The sequence below is a fragment of the Rhea americana genome, unplaced genomic scaffold (assembly GCF_003343005.1).
Source record: "Rhea americana isolate MKP2758 unplaced genomic scaffold, rheAme1 scaffold_123, whole genome shotgun sequence".
NCBI lineage: Eukaryota > Metazoa > Chordata > Aves > Rheiformes > Rheidae > Rhea > Rhea americana.
The window spans coordinates 2,285,121-2,311,570 of NW_028185295.1; the positions used below are offsets into that span (position 1 = coordinate 2,285,121).

Sequence of the window (26,450 nt, forward strand, 5' to 3'; positions counted from 1 at the left end):
TTTTTCTTTCTCTTTTTTTTCCCCCTTATGATGCGTGTCAAGCCATTTATGGGGAAAACTGGTCATGCTGGGTTCTGAACTGGCTATCATTCACCAAAAATGGCTGCTAGGCCTTCTGAATTTTGGGGAGGAAGATGCATTTGTCTGCCAAGCAGCCCACTTCTATTAGTGCATGTACAGCTGTTACAATTAATAGAGTGTAAACAAGTGCTGCATGCCTTTGGAAGCTGTTTTGATTTTAAATGCCATGGGCAAACTTTTATTTGTGCAAGAGTGTTTCTAAAACTGCTTTCAGAGACTAATTCAATTTAAGGGGACTTGAATCCTGCGCCATAGTTTGGATTCAAACACAGGAGTACTTAATTCTGTTGTTGGTCAGATCTTTAAACAGATTGTGTGWGTCTGTAGAGTGAAGGGTAAGCTAAGTAGGAGATTTTTGGTTCAATCTAAAGGGTGGAGGTAACTCTTTTCTTTTAAAATGTTTTTTGTTCTGTGCCCTGGTTAGTTGAATTTTGGGTTAGTTGTGGCCCAAGGAATCCAGTTAATGAAAATATGACTAGGCAAGGGCTTGGTAATCTGTTAAAGGGGGCTGGTGTGGATGTATGTGATGGAACTGAAAAAGGTCATGAGTGAAAGGATCACGTGAAAGGATTGACATGACAACATGTGTAATAAGAAAGAAGGAAAATCTGGAAAGGATGAGTAWAATTGATGAATAATACTTATTTTGAAGTTATAGTCTGCTACTTTGGATTTGTGGTCATGGAACAAATATTGACTATATGGTCATCTGTGACCTTATTTGTGGTGATTTATTCTTTTTAATYTCRTATTTACRCTGTTGCCACAGTCGCCCCAATGCTGATTCCAGGCTTGTAGTCCTTGTCCATTATCACAATCACTGTTACCTTAGCTGAATCTGAACAACAGGCAGGAGGCGGGGAAAAAAGGCATGGAGATTGCTTCAGTTATCTGCCTTACTGTCTGTCCAGTCTAATATTTTTCATTTTGGATCACTTCTTTAAAAGAAAAAATGGAGGTAAAGAAGATGAGTAAAACTATCCAGAGACCTGAGGGAGGAATGTGGGCTACTGCAATACYGTGCTGTTTATGAGATAGGTGGGTGTGAAGTGAGCAGACAGTTTTTTGTTTGTTTTCTTTCCCCCCTTCAACAGTAGAAGGGCTTCTTTCTGGTGCAGATAGCAAACTGTTGATGCTAAGGAAGTGATCACTTTGAGAGAGGCTGTATTCTGATGCACAGAAATCTCCCCCCCCCCCCCCAACACCTCTCTGAGGAATAAGAAGTCTCTTTTTTATGTATTTTTATGTATATAGATAGATATATACACACACAATTATATATCTTTATATATTATATATATGTATATAATATTTTTGGTGAARCATGTGGTTAAAGTAAATGGAGTCAGAAACTGATGTGTGCATACATGCTAGCATGTGGGAAAGAAGGGGAATGAAAGGAGGAACATATTTTTGACATCACTAAATATAAGAATTCTGAGTTTTATGTTACCCGTTTTTGATGAGTTTTTATTTTTTTTGTTCTGGATTTTTTTTCCACTTCGGTGCTTGGCCTTTGATATGCTACTGAGTATCTTGCTGTACTCTCTTAAGCCTTCCATCTAGTTGTGTGGTATGTTGAAGAAAGAAGAAAATACACTGCTCTTACTCACTAGGAGATGGTGGCTTTTGAGGCAGACAGTTGCTGTACAAAAAAGCAATCCAGGCAGCTTGCAATACTTGGTTTTAGTTTTGTGTCATTACAACAGGGTTCAAAGTCTGGTTTGACGTTGGAGACAGGTTACCTACTCATGTGGCATGCACCCCACATCAGCCTCTCCGTCTGCTGTGTGAATCTCATTCTATGTCCATGGATAACTTGGTTCTAACTTTCTCAGTGATATATTGCCTTCCTCATACTGAAAGGTGTGGGATGTTTTCTGCAGGTTCATTCAGCTGTGAAACAAACACTGRACAAACACTGTGACTCTGCCTATATTTGGGAAATATTCGTGGTTGATGCTTGTCGACCCTCTTCAAGCTGCGTTGTCAGACGTTCTGACAGTTTGTATGGACGTGACCAACTTGTCAGTACTCTGTATAGAAAGCGTGCTAATCTCTGCCGGCACTAGATAATGAKTCCTCAGGAGACAAGTTAACTATAATACACCCTTTCTGGACTTGGACCAGTGCTGGCTGAAACCACTCCTTGAATCAGTTTTTGGTAGATCTTGCTTACAATATGTATTGAATTAGTAATAGCATGAATGGAACTTGCAATGGAAGCAATTCCCTTGCCTGTTGTCTGAAGTGGATGTTAACGTGCATGTGTTGTTGGGAGTTAAGGTACCAACCTTCTACCTCAGAAATACATGTTTTTCTATCTTTCGTTTTTCTTGTCTCTTGTCCTTGTTTGTGCTCATCACCTTTTCACTGAAGAAAAAAGATAATTCTATTGATTCTTTTGGTTTTTTGTACACTTTTTCCCTTCTTGCTTATCTAATGTGTGGTTTTTTTTTTCCACCTTCTGTGTGTGTGATAACCTCATTAATCTCTGGTTAATTTTCCTGGAAAGGACATGGAAAGCATTGTGTCCTACTGAATATGACGTCTACGAAATTAGATATCCTGGAATTTTCTCCAGTGAGRAAAAGGCCTGCGATATAGTAGAATTCAGTTCTGATTGCACTTCCGAACTCTCGTTTTCATAGTGCATAATGATGGGTACAGATGTTAGCTGAATGTTTTCTTGCTCCTGATGTCTATGGCTAAAGGATTAATCATTGCAGCATGGTTATTTTCTTTTCCTCTGCTTTTTCTTGACTTGGCTTTATTAATGGCAAGCATTTAATATGCAAAGGATGAAGAATTGGAGGATGTGGCTTACAAATGTACTTACATTAAAGCTGGAGTATTACAAATGTACTTACATTAAAGCTGGAGGAAAATATGCTCCTCCTCGGCCTTTATTTGTTGGTTACTCTCTCTGGATGTGACCTATGAAGTTTTTACTGAACTATGCTTTGTGTTTAATTGTGTTCAAGCAGTGGTTTCAATTTGTCCTCTGCGAGCTACTTGTATACTGTCTGTGAAAGATCACTGAAAACAACAAGTCAGTAACCTGTAGGCTTGTCTTTGCTACACAGGCCTGTCTTTCTGCCAGAACACAATTTTAAGAATCTGCAAATAAAAACACATTTCAAACTTCTGAGTGAGAGCATTAACTCGCTAGAGCAGGATCTGAGTCTTGCTTTGTGGCTTTTGCAGAATACCAGAACGTTCAGGTGTGAGAATCACCGCCTACAGTCAAGCAAGAGGACCTTATGTCTGATTTACCCCTGTGTGGGTAAATCCCTTTGTACCCTTGACATACTGATGTGTGCAGGGGCCTTATTGTAGAGGGAAATCTGCCTATCTTGCAAGGGACTTTACCTCAGAATGGAGTCATGGACTTCGTTTGGTGATTATTTCTGATATGGTTAGTACCTGAAAAAGATTGTGGGGGGGGGGGATGAGGAGTGATAAATTATTATAAAGCCTGTGGGACATACCTCTCCTACTGCATTGCAGAGGAGTTCACTGGTCTCTTCTGCAGGTAAAGAAGTGCTGGGTGGAGTGGCCTATTACAATAACCTGTCCTTTTTCCAATGCAGCATAGGAATGTGTTTCTGATGCTTCTGAGCTAACAAAACACTTCATGGTTATAACCACTACATACCATGCGTGCTGGAGAAAGTGATAATGATAGCATGGAAGTCAGCAGAACATCAGCAGCAATGATTTTAACCTGTAATGATCTTAAACCTGTAAAAGGGAATTGGTCCTCTTTGCTCATTGATATATTTAGCAATGTGGGGTTGAGCGCACACTGAGCAATGTGTGTTTTCCATTTGTGGTTGCATTAGCTTCTCTATTGACAGTTATGATATAGTACACGTTTTTAATAAATCTTCTGGAATAAAATTCAATTCAAAATAAGCCCTTCAGCTCTCCTTTGGGTGAAAGGATGGATATGGTTYTAGCATTGCTGGTTAGAAAGAATCCATGTAAAAAGGGATTTTTTTTTCTGTGTGTGTGCACGTTGTCCTAGTATACCTTGATCTATATTGCATTATCTTTTGTTGCCCTTCTTGTGGGAGCGGGTAGGTTCATGTGGTTTTTGTTCAATCCTTTCTATGCTCCTAGCATATGAGACTATTTGAAAAAAGAAAGAGCTTATCAGTAGAAACAGCCTTTAAAAGGTCTCATTTCAGATAGGACAGTAATGTGCTGTTGGCTAACTACTTTTTATAGCACTGAATCACAGGCATCACCTGCAGATGCTTTGGGTGAGAACTGTGTGGGAATGTTCAGTGTAAGGATGTGGCGGGAGAAACACTTGTTGGCAGAGTAGATCACCATACCTGACAAACAACATTTAAACTTAAAAGTGTATTATGCAACATGAAATCCAGCCTTAGTGACTAAACTCTGGAGAAAATCAGAAGTAACACTTCTTATGGGTAAGRAGCATGTAGGCAGGTTTTGTAAAGATAACCACAGAACGATGGCCTAGATAGACTTGATTTTGTGTTTTTACAGCTAATCCATTAAACCCAGGTAATGTTACTAACACTTGGCTGTCCTTCTGAAGACCATACTTAAAGCATGTAATGTATAATACTCACTTCCTGGCTACAATAATTGTTCCTGATTTTRATCAGTGATTAACAGGTGTTGAACAAAGACTCCAGTAACCAAGATTTAACCATTGTTTACATAAGTGTGTTTCAGAAATATACTATTTAGCGACTGCTGTAAAATTGTATATGTCCTGAACTTTGGATATGGTAATCTATACTTGTGTGACTGATAACAGTGATCTTTATTTGAAAGACAGGCTTTGTATTTCCTGCAGTGGTAACTGGATCCAATCGCTTGTTTGCAATAAGGCGTAATGCCATGTGTGCTGTTGACTCTGAACCACTTGAATCACTTCAGTGTATTAACAGTTACAGTTGTGCATTTGTGGGTGTTGATGGAATATCTTCTAAAAGTGAAATGGTGCCTGTGCACCTACTTTTGATAACAGTTTAATACATGGCCCTGGTAGTGCTCTGAGCCACTGCGGTCAGCTCCTCCCCACCTCTGCTTCCAGATCACTGCAAAGAAAATCCACAGGTGAGGTTGAGCTTTAATCAGCATCTTGTGCAAACTATGTGGCTCCATCTTCTGTCAGAAAAGGTGGGAGTGTAGGTGACTGAACCAGCCCTGGAACTGCGACCCTCTCAGACTACTGAGAAGTCTACATTGAATTGTTGTAGCTGTGTTTTTAAAGATGTGGGAGTGCTTTAAAGATGTGTGAGAGAAAATAAACAGATAAAACCATCTCCCTGGGAACATGGTTTTGGCACCCCAGCACAGTTTGTGTGCATCTGCTGTATTTACTTCATATCTATGGGCCTTTTTTTCTTAGAGAGAGTTCTCCTTGGAACAAGAAACTCCTAGTTTTATTTTACTTGAACCAAAGTACTATAGGAGAGCTGGTGTCCTGAGCCTGAATTTAGTTCTAGGCTGTGCTGAAAGTGGTCAGCTGAACTTGTTCATATCAAAAACATTCTCTTCTGCATYCTATAATGCTCAGTTTGTAATTGAAGACACTGAAATTGTAGAAACTGTTAYAAATCTGAGACAAGGTGTCTCAAGTAGGAAGAAGTGTTTCAAGGACTGGTAATCAAAGGTCGAATGCTAATACATTTCATCTTTTCTAAATATTGGGAAGAGGTTAGGACCACTTTTGCAGCCTTATTGAGATCTACCTGTCTTTGCTTCCCCTTGTCAATAATAATTTGAATATTCATGAAAAGCTCTGGAATACACTCCAAACTAATACATGGTCATAAGAGGAGTTCTCATGTTGCCTGGTAAGGTCAGCTAGCTAGCTGTCGTTCAAGCTGGCTAGTGTGTTATCTGAACTGCAAACAGCATTTCCCACAGTGGATGATTCCTGAAGGGCGATGAGATTATCTGGGATATGCCACTGGCTATCAGATGACTTGAAACTACTTGCAAACTTTAATGCTGTGTTTCATGACTTTTTCCCCCCCCCTTTTCCCTCTTGTTATCTTTCAGCACAGAAAGATCAGTCATGGCGGGTGATGCCATCATGGTTATGAGAGGCTTGACAAAGCTCAGTAAAGCAGTCCTAGAAACCCAAGCAGGACAGCTTCAGCAGGCGTTCCTTGGAGGCAATGCRTTTACCATTGCAAAGAATCTGCAGGCCGCTGCTGAAGAACAGTTTAGTTCTGCCTTGGGGAAAGTGCAGGTAAGGAAACCTTGTACGTATACAGTATAGTAGGTCTTTTTTTGACTTTTCTTCAGGAAATTTGTATTGTGAGAGTGGCTAGGAACTCTCTTTGTGAACCTAGCTGTATGAAATGCTAGGTCAATAATACAAATGTTAGAACAAGTTGCAAATTCTCCAGCTTTATAGAGYGCAGTAGGTGTTTGGTGATCAGACACTAATAGGAAGGGAACACTTTGCAATCTATCAGTTTCTATTTCTGACTGTTTAAGGCATGCTGAAAATGAAGTGTCCTTTGTTTTCCTTAYGTAGTCAGAGATCATAGTCTTGTTAAGATTGGCCAGCGGCTTTGTTACTTACAGTCTCCTTCAAACTTCAGTTCTTGATTATCTCTCCTTTGAGAAAACGAACTTTTCTGGAGTGAGTTGGCTTTAGCTTAGAGCTTCTTCCTTTATGGAGTTGGTGTGTGTGACGTTTTTCAGAAGGGCTCAGGATCAGGTGTTTGCATATTCATCACTTATAGCAGAGTCTGGTTTTGAAGGGGGAACCTAAGGAATAAATTTTTTTTTTCATTATTTAAATGGAAATTTTGTTATCAGTGTGAGTATCGGACATGAGTATGGATAAGAGCATCCCATTTGCTGTCTTGCCATCTCCTGAAAATCTGGAGCTTGTCTCAGGGAAGGAACTTAACTAAATAAAGAACAGTTGTCCTTTAGAAAGATACTGTAGCACAAATAAATTAWGGCCTTGAAACAGAAATTAATAGGTGAGGTTTTGAGGTTTATTCTGAGCTGTAAATTTAGACTATAATGGTAGTATCCTTTAGTTTCAACCCTAGAATCTGATTGTATGGTAATCTGATTCTGTTTAAGCTTGCCATTGCTTTGACCTGAAAAACACAGTAAGTATATTTGTTAGTACTTTGATCTGCCTTTGTCTTCCATTTGCATCCTCGGAAAGAGATAATGTTTTTCTGTTTCTGTGTATGTTTCGCTGCAAAAGAGAAAATCCTTACATATACATCTGCAGAATACTCTCATTGCATTCTGTAAATGAGTTGTAGCAGAAGCTGCTGCCAAAGCAGGGCCTCTTAAGAAATCCGCAGTCTGGGCTACAAGACTTCTCTGTTTTGAAGAGAGGAAAGCTTTTATAGTAAGTGAATATATTTCTCGTCTCTTGATCTGTGGCAAATATTTGGCTGCCTGACATGCTTTTAAAGATTGAAGTATGGAAGTAGAGAGGCCGTCTTGTTTCCAATTGTCAGTCGTTGCTGTGGCCGTGGTCCCCATATGCAGAGAGATTTTCCCCCCACCCCATCCTGCAAGTAATTTTGATGTTCGGAATGGCATGAGACCTGCTGCATAACGGGAAGGGCTACGTTCTGCTTTTTTCTGCAAGGAGGGGAAAAATAATTAATACTTAGAACAGAGCCTGAAATATGCTGCCTGCTTGCCTGACCACAGTAGGACTTAATTCTTTTGAYTGGCATTACTGGTTATCAGTATTTCCAGAGTTTTGTTGTTACTGAGATGGGTGATTGGTATATCTAGAGTAACAAATAAATAGGAGTTAATGTTCTGCTGCTGGCTCTGGTATTGCCTGTGCCAAAAAGTGATGGGAAATATCTGGGCTTGTGGGGCAGCTGTTGCAGGTCAGGACAGAACAGAAGACATTCAGGAGAGGCTTGTCTTGACTGTTGCTGTGTTTGGTACTGTTCTCCTTGCTTCTAGCACTTCTTTGATTGTTGGATGACAACAAAACTTGCCATAGTTTGTTGCTTGATTGATGAGATAATGTCATTGGCCATGGATGGCTGAGCTTACTGGTGTATAGCTAGGTATCTGGTTTTACTTTAGGTAGTTTGTGGCTTAAAAGTGGTGACATTGCATGACTGGGGGTAGTGTTGGGGAGGGAGCACACAATGGGTAAGAACTGAACATTGAGAATGAGGGCAGCTCTGTAATGACGAGGGACAGCAGAAGTTATGTCGTGCTATTCTGTAGCTCCTATCACCTGTTACTTCTGGATAGTGTTCTGCTTGTAGTGATCTCTAGAATTAGTGGCCCTTCCTGGCAGTATGCATGGAACAAGTCATCTCCAGCTGCTCGTATTTGAGAAGCTGTTAATGAATTTGTCCTATCAATGTGGTTGAAAGACTGTCTGTGGTTCCAGATGTCCTTAGTCTCTCCCTTTTTTTCTCTGTCCCTGCTGTGAATGTCTCTGGTGCCAGATTCTATATAAATTGCTCATTGTAGAGGCAGGACAACCCAGCTGCATGCCCACCTTTGAGGATCAAGGTGGGTATGTACTGGGTTTTAATTCTGTTCTTAAAATATTTCTATTATTGTTTGCAGGAACTAGGCAAACAGCAGGAGAACTTAACTGATCTTACAGATGACTTTGGGAAAGACTATGACTTCTCAGCACGAGAGCCATCAAATGCTTCAATGGACTTCTCTGCTCCATCTGGCAAGCCCCATGAACACAGYGGTGAGGGCCCTGCTTATTCTTACACTACCAATGGACCTTTTAGAAATGTTGGCGAAACTGGAGATTCAGGCCTGGGACAGAAGCCTTTCCCTGCCAAAATGGATGCAAGGTTATTTGGAGGCTTTAGGGACCCTGGAAATCCTTTTGCTGCTGCCTTTGGACAAAACAGGGCTTTTCACCAAGACCATTCTTCAGTTGGTGGGCTAACAGCTGAAGATATTGATAAAGCCAGACAGGCCAAAACAGGTTCGGAGCAGAAACCTTACAAACAGATGGTATGTGTGTGTGTTTGTTTTTAGTAAGGATTCTTAGTACTATGCTTTCTGTACTGGGTTGTCCTCACCTCTTGCTGTGTTTCTCTTGCCTTATTAAACTTTCACTATTCCATGCTTGTGGGGGCAAAAGAGGAGTGTCGGTGCTCCTTAACTTGGATCTCTGATTATTCTTTCAACATTTTCTTTTTCAGGCTGTTCTCTCATGCCTGCCCCCTGTATATCAGATAYTCTGATGTGAGAGGATGTTTAAAATGCATACATAGGGTTAGACTTCAGCTTTATACAAATAGGAACTCTTCTTTCATTCTTTGAGCTGTGAAGACTTGTACTATTATGATAATGACAGGTCAGCATTTCACAACAGTTTTCAGGGTGAGATTTTTGGGCAGATGTGGACAGCTGTAGGCTGCAGAGGTTTGAGGATTGCCCTAAAAGGTCTCTCTTGACCTAGAAAGCTTGTTCCCTTTAACTAGTAGTCTAGTTGCTCCTTAAGTGTTTTAGAAGTTGCATTCTTAATTTGTAGGTATCTGACCTTATGCCCAGCTCATCTATGGCTTCTTTTCCTTTATCCCTCCTCCCCTATTGCTGCAGCTCAGTGAACGGGCCCGAGAGCGCAAAGTTCCTGTCACGCGGATTGGAAGACTCGCCAACTTTGGAGGTAAGGTAGCATGCCTGCATCTGCAAAGTCACTAGACTTGCACATACTGATTAATGGTTGACTATGACTGTGCTTCTTTTGAAGCATTAACTAGTTCTCTTTTCTCACTAAGTTTGCTAATAAGAAAGTGCTTTCCCATAAATGGATGACTTGGTTCAGAGCTTTATTTGTTTATGGATTTGGATTTTTTAWTCAGTGTGATAGTATACTTTGACTTTTTTTAGTATCTAACAGCTACTGCAGTAGTATGGCAGAACAAAACATTTCCCACCCAAATAGACAAATTGGCCTTTCAGATGCATTCAGCAATYTACTTGTCTTTAACATCTACCATGGAACTGGCATGTGTTTTCTTTTGTCTTTCTTTTGGGACCACTGGCTGATTGTATTCCCGGAGCTTAGCTTTTCTACTCCTGCTCTGAAATGAGAGTTGCTCTTAAAAGTATAGAGCAGATGATTTGGGAGTGTGTAGTAGAACTATGCATCATCTGGATCCTGCTGCTTTAATGAGTATGGAAGGGAGGGGAGAGAGGAGTGCAGGTTGTTCTACAGTCTGTAGAAAAGCCCCAGTCCTGTATATGCGATTCAGTTTTATTGGGAAAATTTTCCTTCTAGTCCTTGCAACGTGCTGCTGTTGTCAGCATGTACAGCTGGAGCAGCTTGAGTCTTTTTAAATGATTTTTCTCAAATATTCCCGGGTTACTTCTCTGAATAGCAATTGAATATAGAATGTGTTCTTTTGGTATTGATTTGAAAGTACAGAGATGATAATGGACAAGGTTTGATATACTTAGCTATTTTTTATAAATCATTTTCTCACAGGAAAAATGTGAAGTCTGAGATTGTAAGCTCTTTGCAGGAAACTGTAGTTGAAACCTAGACTGCAGAGTTCTATTTGCAGAATGGGACTCATGTCATAGAACAGCTAAACATCTGCAATAATATTAACAATTAGTGCTTATCTAATGTCTTACATCCCAAGACGTGTTTACGTGTTCCTGAGAGAAAGGGAAGTATCACATTGCAAGTGGGGAAAAAAACGATCACAGTTGAGCTAGTCTAACTTACTTGATCAGTACAGGGAGTAGCCTCTAAATTGCTTTTTTGTGACCACAGTGTTTTAAGATAATTGCAGCCTAACTAGGCTGTGAGCAGTCTCTCACAAGTAGCATGTTAGTCTTGTGTTTCTCTGTCAAGTGTTGTAGAAGAGAATCATAGCCACGTGTGCAATGGATCTCTGAGGAAAGAAAAATATACAGCCTGTCAAATGCAATCATTTGCATTTCATTATATCAGATCAACCATTATAAAAAATAATTATTCTTCCTGTGTGTGTGTCTGTGTTTGTCAGTGTTGTGCACACTAGGAGGAGTTGTGGACAGGAACTGTTGTTTTTCTTTGCAGTGCAGTAATAGATAGTGAGTGAGTTTTGTGATAAGGAAGAACATTTTAATGCCTGTCAAACCTCTTTAACCTTGGGCTTTGTTGTAGATGCTGTCKTCTTGGCATGCTTAGTATTCTTTAAAGAGAACCAGGAGTCATGATCTGTTTTTGGAGTAACAAGGGCATCATTTTCAAACTTATCTGACTATTATTCTTAAGCTCCATTAGCATACAAGTCTCCCTCTTAATCCATCCTTGATTTTTATGGAAAATGTGTTGCAGCATTTTTAGCTGTCACTTTCCAAATTGTTGGATTTATCTGCAGCTTGCTGACAGCAGGTGGATGTGAAGTGGCAGATGACCATATTTTCTGTGGACTTTGAATTCCAATTCTGGGGCTGTACACTCCAGCTTTTGACATTCAAGACTGTTGCATGAGGAAGGGCTGACTCGTGCTTCGRGAGGGAATATAGCTTGCTATCTTCTGCCTCAGGATAAAAAAAGTAACAATAACAAAAATGGACAGTAAGAAAGATATTCTTGATAAGCAGTATCCTTTGTCATATCAGTTTTTATCCAGTTTTTGGTCTTGACCCTTCTCCAATTTCTGTTTCATAGGATTGAAATTGTTGACAAGACAAGGCTGTTGTACTCAACCTACTTTCAGGGGAAGGTCTTGTTGCAAAAATGGAGAGAGGTGTTCAGAATCTCTGGTCTCTGCAGTCTCTTGTTGACACTCATTTGTTTTCTTCCCTCTGAGTTCTTGTTGCAACAGCAAGGAGAAGTAATGTCAGTGCACTGATTAACAAACAGCAGATGTGGACTATAGTTAGGGTTTTTAATTAAAACAAAACAAAAAACTTTGAAAAGCCTAATATTGCCATGCTTGAAGACTTTGGGATGGGAGGTTCTAAAGTAGTGTGGACACCCATATAGGAGGACCATCAATAAGGAACCCTTAATTGTCAGATCTTGATCTAGATTGATATGGGCTTTTAGATAGCCTTTAAAAACTATAGAGAAAGAAGGATCCATTTTATAGCTAGGAACAGCTCCTGCATGTTGTTTGATCCAAATTTAGAGTGCTTTTTCTGACCTGCTTATGGGTCATGTAATTGTGAAACCGCATCAATTAATTATAGTGGGACTTTTCTTGTCTGGCTCTTATCAGATAAGAAATGTCTTTTTTTTCTTTTTTTTTCCAAATTATGTCTCTACAAAGCATTTTAAGACTCCAAATACTATGAGAGATACCAGGAGCTGCTCTGCTGCATGAGTTGGTGTCTTCAGTGCTCAAGGGAGAGATTATTAGGAGTACTTGAATTCTTGCTGTTCCTACTGAAGTTCCAATGAATTGAAAACACTTTCTGAACTTGGCCCTAAGTACTTAGGGAAGTGGTTATGGTCTGTGGCTTTCTGTGAAGGCTACGGTATGACTAAATATTGTAGAGCTCATTAGTTAGCTCCTGTCAGATAGGCCTCCTGGATCTTTGTGCGTTTGTGTTCTGTAGTCAGAACAGCAGCTTAAAGGTTGAATAAGTGTCTGCCAGGAGAACAGCTAAATAAATGTTTTACTGATCAAGGGTAGAGAGGCTTTATGGGGGGGGGGAGGCTGTCCAGTTAGAGCCTTTAAGGTGGGAGGAGGTGAGAAGACAGTAATCTGACTGTGCCTTTCACTGGGAAAACATTAGCTAATGGCAAGAACTGTGGTGTGTCATTCCCCCCCCCCCTTTTTTTTTGATGGCTCTGAAGTTCTTAGTGAGCTTTGGCTTAAAGTTGACTGTTTTCTTCTTAGATTGTGACAAGGAAAGGCAGTGTTTGTATGTCTCTTAGCTGCTTCTTGCACTCACTGGATTTGAGTCAGTCCTTCCTGGGCATTATTCAAAGAAATGATGCAAGAGATAATGTGTATACAATTTTTAGAAAATATTTGAAAACTGAGGAATGAGGCTGATTTTAAGGGAGTTCTATGAATGTTAGGAGGCAGTTCCCGACTGAGATGGGAATTGATTTTTTCCTGAGGCCCAGCCCAACTTATATTGCCCCTTCTAAGAAGAAAAAATAAACTTGAAGTAAACTAAGTGCTTCAAACCTCAATGGTAGATATGTTGGAAGGTCCTGTGCCTGCGCAGTCATATACATTCTTTTTGTCTTGCCTTTTCAACAGAAGTCAAACTAGAAGATTTGGGATGATTTAACGAGTCTCCAACCACATCACTGGTTTTTGGGGGCTGCAGCAGAGACATACAATGGTGCTGGGCTGAAGAATGATGATTAACAGTTGGAAGGAGCCCTTTTAGGGAGATGTCACTGTTAAAGCTGTAGAATGGCAGTGAATCAACTCTGTTCCTGTTTCTTAGATCACTTAAACCTGACTGTTTAAATGTGGAGTGATGGAGTGAGGTGGGTGGTGTCACTATTCCCTGTTTCACTAGCTCCCTGTACACATTGMCTTGGAGATAATCAGGGGCATGAGGATTTTTCGTATCCACTGGGAAGTGTATCTTAATGGCAAGTACATTTTCAGAGGGTGATCTCTTTTCTGTGTGCTTTATGGTGCCATGTTTGTTTGAATACCCCAGGAAACTGTGTGGGAAATGGAATGGTTGAGGTGATTGAAACAAGGCAAGAGGTCTGCTAGGTGGCATTTTCCTATGCCTTTTCTTGTTGGATAGAAATTTCTCTTTAGTGGAAGAACAACATCTAGGACTTGCAGAAGATGGAAAGATGCTGAGTAGGTCAAAAGATTTAATTTAACTCTTTCTGGGGTTCAGACAGTTGATTTCCCATGCTATTGGCATGATCCCTTTCACAGTCGAGCCACTTGGCATTGTTCACTTCCTTGCACGTGTTCTTTGTTTTCTTTTCCTTCCTGCAAATTGAATGAATCAGGTGTTCTAGGGAATGTTGATTTCTTAGGCCTGGTGTCAGGATACTTCTGTAGGCGATGAACACATCAGTAACAGGAGGCAGAAGTACTTGAACTGTAGTTATGAGTTTACCTGGCTTCTCACTTATTTTGGGAGCAAAGGTGTGTGGAGAATGTTGCTGGAAGGGTTGAAGATCTTCTATAATACATGTGTAATACTAAGCTAATGAGTATTGCATGCTGACTAGAGCAGAGTCTAGGCTAGTCATGGACTGGGGCCAAACTATGGAACTTCTTTCTGTTCTTGTTATGCATTTTTGAATGCTTTTTCTTGCCACAATTGAAGTGATTTTAGCTCAGTTGGTTAGAGCATGGTGCTGCTAATGCCAAGGTCATGGGTTCAATTCCTGTACGGGGCTATGCTGAGGGTTGGACTAGATGATCTCCAGAGGTCCCTTCCAACCTTRCCATTCTATGTTTCTATGATTGCTCATAGCCTCTTTTATAGTGCTAAATATCTTCACTGATTTTTTTTTCATGATTGGAATCAATGAATGTATATACATATATAATTTATTTACTTGTTTGTTCTTGGTTCCTTGCTTGTTTTATGGCCTGATGGGTCACTAGTTCCACCCACTTCTTGGTCTTTCCTTTATTTCTATTTCTCCTTCCTTATATGATTTCTTCCCTGCCTGTTCCTCACACTGTTTTTCTCCCTTATCACATTCCTGGTTTGGAAGTTTATTCACTTGTGTAATAAGATCCCTTTGCAATAAAGAAAATGCAAGGAGCTTGCAATGATGTTTAGACTTGATTTCTAAGCAGTTTTGGAAAAAAAATCCCTTTAAAATAGGTTATATGAACTACTTAATCTCCTTCAAGTCTATACAGGACTGACAACTACAGTATTCAAATGCATACATAAGTGACAACTGTGCGTGACAGCTATGCATGGTTTTCTTTTAGTGAGCATTTTAGTGCTCAAAGCTGGCTGGAATCAACGCACAGTTGTGCCTGCAGCTTGCCCTGTGTTCTGTGCAGTGCTTGCAAGTGTCTGACGTGACTGAACCCAGAACACAAGCTGTTCCCAGGGAAGAACTTGCACACCTCCAGAGCTTGACAGGCTGAGCAGAGCGATAACAGGCTGTTCCGCATCCATTTGTTTTGTTGTGTCAGTTGCTGAGCAAGAAGAGTGTGTGCGCATGTGCACGTGTATGTGTTTTAAACCTGATTCAGATCTTGATGGAGTTGGTTTGAAGTGTAGTGCGTGCTGGAGATGCCTGGAAAATATCTGAAGAAACACTCTTGTTATAAAAACCAACTGGCATTTTCCAGGCCTGAAATGATCTGTCTGCTTACATAAAGTACTAAATGCTGGAGTGTGAATTTCTACTGGTGCTGGGGGATGTTATTTTCCAAGGTGCTGAACTGTGGCTGTTCAGTGATGCTGAAAATTGTTCTAGAATAATAAATCGTGTTGGAAGCACTCATTTTGCAGATAAAGAAAGCAAAGGACTTTGGGAGTGACTTGTCCAAGGTCAGTAGGCTAGCAGTACAGATAAGGAGAATGCTTTTTCTTTTACAGCCAGGCAGCTTCTCTGGAGGGATGACTTATTCTTACTAACAAGTAAACAACTGGCAGTATTAGCTGTGTTCCAACAGTATATGCCTAGATCACAGCTTTTCAGATGGGTGGGTGTGTAGCAGAGACTTGTAAAACAAATGAACAGCATTTCAGGAAATGAGTGTTGTGACTCTGAACCCTCCGGTCTAGTATTTGTTTTCTGAACCCTAGCACATTAACCTTAATTTGCAAGATAAGGAAAGGTGAAGCTTTCCACATGTTTTTTGTTGCATGAGCTTTGTATGCTCCAAATGCTGCAAATAATGAAATTCAAATTAGTGAAGGAGAAAGTAACGCATTCTCACAGTTCACAATTGGACTAATATCCATTGTTGATGTTAGTGGATGGAGTTATAGCCRTGAGGAACTTTAGCCCTTGATATTAATTTCTTAACTTTATAATTCTTCTGATAAATAACTTGATAAAAATGGAGGGAAAAAGTGAGCAATGGAGACTTCTGAAAAGTGGCAGCCATTCGTAAGCCTCAGAGGTTTGCAGAAGAGGTGAAATGTTGGCATTGTCTCTGTGAGAAATGAGACTTATAATTATCACCTGTTTCTTAGTGGTAGGTTACATGTACAGATGGTTGCATCCTTGCAGGCTTGGCTACTAAGGAACAAACATCAGAGATAAACCCGTATGGTTCGATGAGTATTTTTCACTTGTCTGCTACCACATTTAGGCACAAACTTTATACACCCTGAGATGTTTCCAATTAATTGCTGAAGACTTGAAATTGGAGTGTTGCATTTTTTTGTATAATGCCCTGAGTTAAATACCCTGCTGGATACTATGATTATATTGTGAAGATTCTTGAAGCCTTTATTTCAACTTCAGACCTTTAATAGTAAGCAGCTGCTAAAGTTTAAACTTGTTTATGCCTAGCTGCTTAAATTTATTTGAAACAGTTGTTGGCTAATACTGGGAGTTCAGTTTCTAGCAGAATTTTCTTATCTCTCCACTGTGTCCAGTTTAAGAAGAGCTATTGTAGTGAAGCACTCTTTTTCTAGCAGAGTCTATAGTTTCAGTTTGGACTCTCTACAACCACAAGCAGAAATAGTGTGACRTACATTTGTTTGGAGTCTGATCTTGCTTACGCTGGTGAAAAGCAAGAATTAATTTGAAGCATACCAGAACTTCTCTGGCTTTATTCTGGAAGATAGGGTAGAATCYAGTCTCTAGTCTTGATTTGCCTTTAAAGTGGTTTATGTCTTAATRTAAAGAGATATTAATAACTTAATGKATTTTATTTTAGGTATAGGAGGCAAAAAACTTAGTAAATTAGTAAATTTAGTAAATCATGAAAGAGTTGGAATGTTTAGCAGGAGATGCGGCTTATTTAATTGGAGCCAATTACTGCCAACCCTGTTCAACCAAGTTTTGATAATGGCAGAGCCAAGTTCTGCTTTGGAAGCAATGGAAACATGATAAAGGCCAACAGAACAAGTGCTGTGTGACTTGCCACTCATTTGTAGCCTGGAAAGTCACCTCTTGTTTATGAGATCTGTTGTCTTTCTATCTACTCTTTGTACTTTCTGCTCAGATTTACTGTCTTGTGCTGCTGTCTCGTGTATGAAATGTGATTGGAGATGACTGTGTATCAGTGCTTTAGTAGATACTATTTGTGCTGTGTTTGAGAAGTCTCTGCTTCTTCCTAAGGAGTCTAGGGGTATCTTTCTCTGTTTTCCCTCGGATAATAAACTCTTTAGGATTTTGAGTGCAAAAGACTACTTTTCTTCATTTAGTGGTCATGCATAGCTCTGCCCTACTGAAGGGACAGAAATTCTGCCTTGCAGAAATTGGCTAGTAATAGTAGGCTTCCTCAGGCTTAAATTTAGCTTGTAGGTGCCACACATTTATAGGAAGACTTGCAGAAAATAAGGAGAATGTAAAACAAACAAAACCTCTCTCTCAGTTTATTTTAGTTTTTATTTATTTATTTATTTATTTTCAATCTAAGTATTGGAATGTTAAAACCATGTCATCCTGTGAAAGTTGGAAGTGTTTTATTGTTGAGTGTAGATTTCTGTATTGTACCATATGCTCTTAAATATCTATGTGCAATGGTGAACAAAAGCTTAATCTGAAGGTAAACTGTCTCATCCAAAGAAAACTGTATGGAAGCAGCCTTGGAAGCAGTTAGTGCAAAGGCCTTGTAATGTCACTGATGCCTACTGTGACCTGAGTTCTTTGGCCCTGTGCACTTAGGTTGCAGAATTGCAAGGTGGAGCTGTTTCTGAAGGAGGCATGCTGTGCAAGTTTAAAATTTTATTGGTACAGGTAGAGTGGTAATTAATTGATAGGAAAGAAGAACTCATCATGCAAAATGAGGTTCAACTTGTTTGTGCCTAAGCTTCCTTACCTCACACTACAAAACGTGCATGGATGCACACACTGTGTTTCCTCCCACGCATGCGTGCACAAGAAGCTGTGTGCATGTCAGCTATGCATACTTCAGTGTACTCACTCTGTCACCCAATAGTTTAATCTGGGAAGCTCTCCTACAGTGACTCAAGGAGGGCCTGGGGAGCTTGGAAAATGTGTGCCAAGTCCTACCAGCACTATGGGAGTAAGCCGTGATGGGATCCACCATTGCTCAGGAGCTATGAGGAAGCACCAGCTGCTCTAGTTATCTAGATCTTTTATTATCCAGTAAAACAAAATATTGAAAATTGGGAAGGCAGGCATACCTTTGGTGTGGGTTATTGTATGATTAATCTGTGTGATGTATAATCTTTGGTGGTTCTGGTCAGGTTTGTGCAGGGAGATAACACTTTTTTGTAACACTCTTGTAGTCATAGCTTAATTTGTGGCTATGAGGAAGCACCCCAGACCTCGCTGCTTGCAAGTGGAATAGCATGTGAGCACTGGTGTTTCATCTCATTGTCTTGCTGTTGCTGTGTGTTAGAGGTTACTCCATGGCTCAACTCCTTGGAATTGTAGCATACAATGCTGTTTGGATAAGGTGGGCCTCTGGAAGGAAAATGTTTCTATTTCCCTTAAGGAGCAGCTGGAAGTCAAAGACAGCTAATGTCTCAACATGCAGGTTTATTTATGCTAATAGGGACATTGAAAAATGAGGGCTCTTGAAACTATTGGGAATGGTTTTATTGGAATATGTTTTTGCTTCCCTCTGAGTCTTTACTTCCAGAACCACATTTTGAATATTTTTTTCTTCCCTCTTTTAAATCCTACAGTTGAGTCTGCAGCAGAACCTCAGCCAGAGCACAGAGCTCTTGAATAGTATTCATTGGTGCCGTTTGTAGGACTTGGGCATCCCAGACTGACCTAGCCTATAGTAATTGGCTGATATGCTGGGCTGAAGAAAGGTACAGGAGAAAACAGTTTAGTGTTTAAATCCTAAGATGACTACATTATAAAAGTCAGGGTATTCTAATCAAACTGTTCTTGCAGCTGTGCATATGATCACACGGCTTAGGATTAATTAYAAAAATTGCCTCTGCATGGTTTGGAGAGAAGACTTTTTTTCCACTCTGATTGAGGTCTTTTTCTTCTTATTTTAAAGGACTAGCTGTTGGTCTTGGCATTGGGGCATTAGCAGAAGTTGCAAAGAAGAGCCTTAGACCTGATGAACGCAATGGTAAGCTGGTTTTGCATCCTCTTTCTTTCTTTTTTTTTTTTTTTTTTTTTTAATCAAAAAAAGTCATTACAACTTTTTTCATGCACAGTCTACCTGAATAGTCATTTGCAAGATTTTATTCTTTTGAAAGTTGGGAAGGTGGTATGGTCAGAATAAAAGGATGCAGCTACTTCTTTTGTTGTTACAATACAGATTCCCCACCTCCAGACTTTTTTCCCACTTAAGCATACCACAACTTCACTATATAGACAGAGGTATACATGGGAGAATAAATTTATGCCAACATATTCCTACAGCTTACTTATCCATAACCACACCTGAGCGTGAATACTTGAACTCTTGAATCCAAGAGCATGCTCTTGGATTTTTTTTTTAATTGTGCAGTGAAACCATATAGTTCTACCAGTATAGAAACTGCAGATGAGCCTGTATGTCTGAGAACTTTATGCTGCTAGTGGTTGCAATCTGCTTAAAATGTAAGGCTGTTGTTCATTGTAGGAACTCGGAGGATGGCTGCCGTTCTCTCTTTTAAGGGAGAGAAAACAACTTAGGTACATGTTAACATCACATATTTCTACTTCCAGTATCTTTTGACTTCATCTGAAAGTTTCTAATAACAAACTCAAAAGGCCATGCCGTATCTATTCAGGTTTGCCTGCCCACTTGATTAAAGCTGGGAGCATAATATTCCTGAGTTATACCTGGTTGTGCTGTGATGTTTTCTCTCTAAGCTTATGCACTGGTAAAGTGTGGTTGTATAGAATGGTTGCATGCAGATTTAGGCTGTAGAAAGTATATAGAGTTCTTTCCTGGAGAACAGCTAATTGCTGTTAAAACTTCTGTCTGGATTCACTTGTTTCTTATCCATAAAAGCTTGGGTGAGACACTGCAAAACGTAAGGTTCTTGGTAAAGTCATTGCAGGCTGTCTGATCTTCAGCTGCTCTATCTGGTTTGGTCAGTACCTTTGGTTTTTTGCAGTGACTGGAGGAAACTGGCAGAAAGGGTTAAGCTCTTATACTTAGAGGCAAAAATGAGGTCAAATCACTTCTGGTTCAGAAGCAGTGCTCTGAGATGGTGAGAATTCTTGTAATTTTACTGTGGACAATATTACTGGACCAGTTTGTGTCTTCCCCTCTTCTTCCTTGAGGAAGCATAAACTTCTGTTCCAGGAAGTACTTGAGTGGCTCAAAATGGAAGAAATTAAAAGGACAGTAGACAGAATACATACCCACTCTGGCATGGGGAGGTGCCATCTAGGATACTACCTGTTAACACTTACATCTTTTGTATTCCTTTTGCAACTAGGCAATGCAGAGCAGCCCTGCAGAGAAAAAGGATCCTTGGCAGAGAGTTGTTTCACTCCCTGACCTGAAGTGTTTGAGGCTGGGTGGGTTTCTTTGCTTTGATTTAAAAGCATGCATGTTGGCAAACACGGCCCAGCCTGTAGAGAATCCTTGAAGGCTTTTGCTGTCAGCACTTGCAATGTGTTTGGCAGGTTGTTTGTACCTGTTGTAAACTGATGATTTGCTTTGCTTTTAGCTGAGGAGATATTGCGCAACTGTTGGTATTTCTCTGCTTGCCAGATTATTTTTCGATTGGGCACACCCCAAAGTGAAAACAGGAGCTTGCAGAGCTATGGAATTTGTGGGATTATATGAGCTTTGTTTCTCTCTCTCACATTGTGAGAAAGAAGGAGTTTTCCTAAGCTACAAGAGTTGTGCCCTCAAASAAAAAAATGGGGTTGCAAGAGTTGTGAATTTCCCCCTCCTGCCACCCCCCAAGCCTGATGTCCTGGACATAAATTCTTTCTACTGCATACCTCTTACATGTAGTTGCAGGGTTTTCTTCATGGACTTGAGGGGTTAATGCTGCCCTCTGAGTGCTTTACTAAGTGGTTTTGTTCRTGTTTGTTTAAAAGAGGATGGCTATACTCTATTTCCAGCATGAATTTTCTTACTATGCTGATCAAGCAAATTAAAAATAACTTCCTGGGTCACTGGTGACCTTGATGGCAGTCTCAGTATTTAGAGTGTGTATCTAAAGTGCAAGTCTGACATGGGGTGAGAGGGAAGAACAAAGTTTCCAGGAATAAAAATCGGACATCATGCCCAGATAAATAGTTGCCATTACTAGCAAAGAGACTCTAGATTCAAGGTCAATTTTATAACTTATTAATAACCTGTGCTGGGCCATTCATGTAGGCACTGTGCAAATGCTGGGCTGGGCAGAGTCCCGAAGAGCTGGCAGTTGGCCTAGTTTTGAACATAGAGCTGTCGTCTTAACTCAAGGAGATCGCATTTTTTCCTTTCTGTATCAGTCCCAAGTGCGCTTTTTTTTTAATGTTCTTGGCTGTTCTCTTGCCCCTAAGCTTATGTAGTAGATGAACCTAAAATCAAATGTGCACAAAGCCCAGTGGTAAGTTCTCYGTATAATAATAGTGAAGGTGAGAGAAGAGCAGCTGCAAGATGCACACAGATTTGGAAGGCTTCAGGCTGATTTTGGACTCGGAAAGGAAAACATGGGTCTAGCATCCCTGGGGGTATCTGTCTGCTGCCTGCACTGTGGAAGAAGTGACAGTCTSCAGGCATTGTGGCAACAGGAGTGTTCCTTTGATTCCTCATCACTGCCACAGCTGTTTAGACAAAATTAGCTGTTTTTTTCCTTCCCCTTTTAATGGGTAGATAAACATTCTTGTGATTTTTGAAATGGGAGGGTTAGTCTGGAGCAGCAAAAGGTTGCTGCTGTTATGGGAAGAACTTTAATCTACTGAAAATTGGCATAGAACATATTTTGAACTGTRCTGGATTTTGTCTCAATTTCTTCTCCCCTTTACTAGAAGCCTGTCTCTCTCTCTCTCTTTTTTTCTTCCTCTTCACTTCCTTTTCCCATACCATTTACATAAGCCTGCTTTTGACTCTCACTTTCAAGTCACTTTCCAGTTCATGCACCCTTTTAGCAATGTGCAAAAACATTATGTGGATTCTGGAGATGACTTTAATGATTAACAAACTCCTTTATCCTACTGGAGATGCTGAGGAGGGTGTGTAGGTGTGTGTGGTTGTGTGTGTGTGTGTGCACGCAGGTGACATTTAGGGAGGGTAAGGCTTTGATTTGGTAGTTTCCCTGGCTTCTATGTCTGTTCATGGATCTTGTGCAAGGACATCGCTGCTAAGGATCCAGAGTTTTCCTGTTGGGAAACACCTGTTGGGAACCAGAGCTCTTTCAGATGTCTCCAAGCACTATGCTCTCCAGAGCCACTTGCTAAGGGGACAAAGTTGACAAAGTTAGATCCTTCTGCCCTAGGCAGCTCTATCTGTCCAGGATCCAGAGCARCACATGCTCTGGCCATAGCTGTGTGTAGTGCAGATGGTGACTCCTGGCCATTTCTGCAGCTCTGCATCTTACTTTCCTTTTTTGTTTGGTCCAGATTCCAGAATTGCTGTTTTGTACGCTCTCCTCTTGATTGGATATTTTTGTTTTGTTTTTGCTTGCTTTTTCTGTTTTTGCCCCCCCTTTCCCCCACTTCATTTCATTTACATTTTTCCTTTGCTCTGGGGCAGTATTTGACAGATAGGAAATACCCTCACATAGTGTTATCTTGCTGTTCTTCCACAAAACAGGTAAAGAAAACAGGGGCTGAAGCAAGGGGAAGGCAGTGCCTGGCATCTCTGTGCTGCTGGTGCAGAATTCTCCTCTAGGGAGAGCTTTGTGAGCCAGCCAGCTGTTAGCTGGGCCATAAGGGTGCCTGCTAGTACAGAAGCACTCTGATGTTTGCATGAAACCATGTGAGCCACCGCAGTTCAGATAGCAGCTGTTTCAGTTTAGATCCTAGCTCTTTTCCCTGTCCCTGGGCCAGCCTAAGCTCCCTCTGTGTACCCTCCTGAGAGGGAATCAACTGGAGATAGTCCCTCTGTACCCTTCTCTTCTGAAGTGAAGAGGCTGTGTGTCTCCAAGAYCTAGGCACAAGCCATGGGCCCTGCAGCCTGGCTCTCCATGAGCAGGAGCTGAGTTAAAGCTTCAAAAACAGCAGTTGGTGGGTGCCTGCTTGTTCCTTCTGTCCCTCTCAAAGGGACTGTATAATTGAATCGGTGTCTCCTTTCTCCTTCCTTAAAAGAGAGAAAGGGAGAGGGGAAAGCTGAGGAGAAGGGCTTCTTATTCAACACAGTTTCTATATGGCAATACCTAGGATCATACCACAGATGTACAGGTGGCAGTCATGACCATTTACTGAGCCTACCACACATTAGGGTTTGCTATTTCTAGAGGAGGGGATTGTGGTGGGGGGAAAGCAAGGGTTGTTTCTGTTTTTTTTTTTTTTGTTTTGTTTTGTTTTGTTTTGTTTTTGTTTCTCGAGTCTATGTTTTGGATCTTGTTCTGTGGAAGTTGATGTTTGGATGACTTGCTGATGGGGAATAAGAACAGAAGAGTTCTCTCTGCATAGCATCTACATACAGTCAGAGCAAATGGCTTTAGCTAGGCTCAATTGTGCAGCATCTTTCTCAGTAGCAAGTTTCCCACAGGAACATGGCAAGGAACAACATGCTTGTGTTGAAGATGTAAGAGGGGAAAGCTTGGCAATCCTGACAACTGAGACTAATTTCCCCAGTGGTGAAGTTGTTCAAAAAGAATACAGTATCACGGATGATTGTGCTGGGCTTCTGCTTTGAGAACTTTCTCCAGCCTGCCTGGGCTTTGGCTAGCTTGATAATCTCATCACAGATATACAATCTGCTGCTTTTCAAAATGCTGTATGCAGGTGGGGTATTTTGGGGTTATGGTACTAGGACACAATGTCTGTTTTGCCTGTGTATCAGGAAGACAGTAAATTTCAGTCTGATTAGGAAAGAGTATTAATACAGGCTTAGAGAGTGATGTGAAAACTGTCTGCCCTATACAGATGCCTAGTGCATGTTGTAAATGTGTGGTTGCAATAAGTGTTTATTTGTGCATAAGCAAGAATTACTGGGAATGGGAAAGGAGGGTTGGGGCTAGTGTGAATCCCTGCTCCCACCCTATGAAGTGTCAGCACAGCATGAGTCTATTTCACTGTAGTTTTAATGCTTTTGATGATCCTCCCCACTCCTTGCTATGGGTAACTTTTACTAGTTCTGAGCCTATGGCTACACTACAGCCTGTGACATGGGCCTTAGGAGACCATGTAATGCTCTAGGTTGAGCTAGCTGGTCAGCAAGTTCAGTGCCATTATCGGCCTAGGATTCTGCACAGTCTACATAGCCTCCACAGACACCTGCTGTGGATAGCTTCTGCAGGCCCTCAAGCCAGCAAGGTCAAAGTTGGCATTGTGACTGCAGTCTGCCCTTGAGTCACAGTGAAGATATTGAGAGTAGTTCTAGTTTGGCTTTCTAAGGAAGGATGAGCCTCCTGTTGAGTATGGAGTTATACGATGGAGTAAGCTCACAGAGGTAAGGGCACTCTTCATCCATATGCTGTCTCCTTGCTCTCAGGAAAGAAAGCAGTGATGGATTCCAGCCCATTCCTGTCAGAGGCCAATGCAGAAAGAATCGTGAGAACTTTGTGCAAAGTCCGGGGAGCAGCACTGAAGCTGGGACAGATGTTAAGCATTCAAGGTAAGTAGGTAGACTAGATCCTCAGCCACTTTCCTTAGTAGTGTTTCTAGGTGGAGTGAAGAATTTCTTGTCACATATACTTTGAATCAGTCAGTCAAAGTCAAGTGAATGTGGAGGGTATAGACATGTGGTTTTCTCATGTGAGAACCGTGGTAGAGATATATTTGATTAAGTTCAGCCTACTTTCAATCTGAAATGATGTGCAATATACTGTCACCTGCTTCCTCTAGTGCCTCTGTTGTGCAACCAACTGAGTTCAGATTTACAACTGCTCTGATTGGAGTCAGCTCACTTGAGGCCTAGGCAATGCTCCTGAAATTGGGTAAAAATAAGGTGACGCTGTCCTGTGAATCTTAATGTCTGTATTAAAAAGCAGTTGTTAAAAGGCAGAGCTGTGTCCTGTTAGAAAAGAGGAGGAAGAAAAGAATGTGATGCTGTTCTAGGATCACCAAGTATGGTCAAAAATATATCTGCAGCCCTTTCCCATTACAGCAACCTGTTAGTGGTTTATATGTTTGACTGGCACAGGAGCTTTCCTAGAAGGGTTAGTATAGCTGATAAGCTTTTCAGATATAAACTTAGCTGAGTTTTCATCTTGAAGGGATTTCAAATGGATTTTTAATCCATCAGGCTCTAAAGTCAATGATTAGAAGTGAAGGGGTGAGTAACATCTGCATCTTTGCACTGAGTTGTTAGGTCACTCCTGAGAGATAAGGTTTGAATTCAAAACACCTGTTATCTGGAACTGTCCACCTCTCCTTCCTGCCCAACACATTAAGGAAGGGAAGAACTAGCCAGAAATAGGTGCCACACTTGTGTGGAAGTATGTTTCAAGATGTCACTGAAACTGAATCAGTGTCTGAGTGTCTGCAGTACTTGGCTTGCTTGGCTTGTGCTTCTGCTTGAATTTTTTTTTTAGGTGCTGACTGCTGAGGCTGGATCCAGTGGGATATTAGATAACTTGTGCAAGCTGAAAGAGCATGGTCAGCTCGCTGTCCCAGTGAGCCCTGCCTGTGGCATTTCTCTGTTTTGTTTGCTGGTTACCTCAGGCGTGTGTGCTGTTCCACCTGCTAGGCTGATGGTGACACTAACAAAGTTAGGGGAAAGGCAGCAGCTGATGYGTTGAAGGGTGCCACCAGTATGCTGTTTTCTCACCCTCTGGAAACTGCCAGGTGCTGACACTTGCAGGTATATTGTTCTTGGTCACAGTGCAGATCCAGGAGGAGCTCTTCTGCTTCTTGCTTTGTGTGGCCAGTGCCTCTGACATCTGGGGTGAGTGAGCCATGCCTGGAAATTGCCTGTGAAGTTAATTTGTCTACTCTAGGTGGGGGATTTACTTAAAATACTTGGACGCTATTATGACTTTCATCTAATGTGTGTTGAGAGCCTATTCACAACTGTCTTGAGCCTGGATGTGAGTGAAGAGGGAACTCAGTGAAAGGCCAGCTCTGAGCACTTTCTGGTCTGAGGACCAGAAATACTCTGGATTTTTCTCATTTGCCTGCTCTCTCCTAATGTGATTGAGCCTTGGCAGGAGTATAAAACACTTGCTGATTGACCTCACTTGATGTCAAGAACATACCTGCCTTTAGCGAGCTCAGTGGTGCTGCCCAGCCCTCTTGTGAAAAGTGTGAAGAATGCTGCCATGTC

At 41.0% G+C, this 26,450-nt stretch overlaps 1 protein-coding gene across 1 annotated transcript in view; it reads left to right on the forward strand.

Annotated features, from left to right (window-relative positions):
• The first annotated feature begins 6,095 nt into the window (after positions 1–6,095).
• The window catches only part of COQ8A (coenzyme Q8A), a 34,020-nt gene continuing 13,665 nt past the window's right edge, over positions 6,096–26,450 (forward strand). The window contains exons 1-5 of the mRNA XM_085325804.1: positions 6,096–6,325; positions 8,662–9,072; positions 9,664–9,730; positions 19,137–19,211; positions 24,678–24,800. Coding sequence (XP_085181930.1) covers positions 6,149–6,325; positions 8,662–9,072; positions 9,664–9,730; positions 19,137–19,211; positions 24,678–24,800 — 853 coding nt within the window. The 5' untranslated portion in view covers positions 6,096–6,148. The remainder of the gene's footprint in view (positions 6,326–8,661; positions 9,073–9,663; positions 9,731–19,136; positions 19,212–24,677; positions 24,801–26,450) is intronic.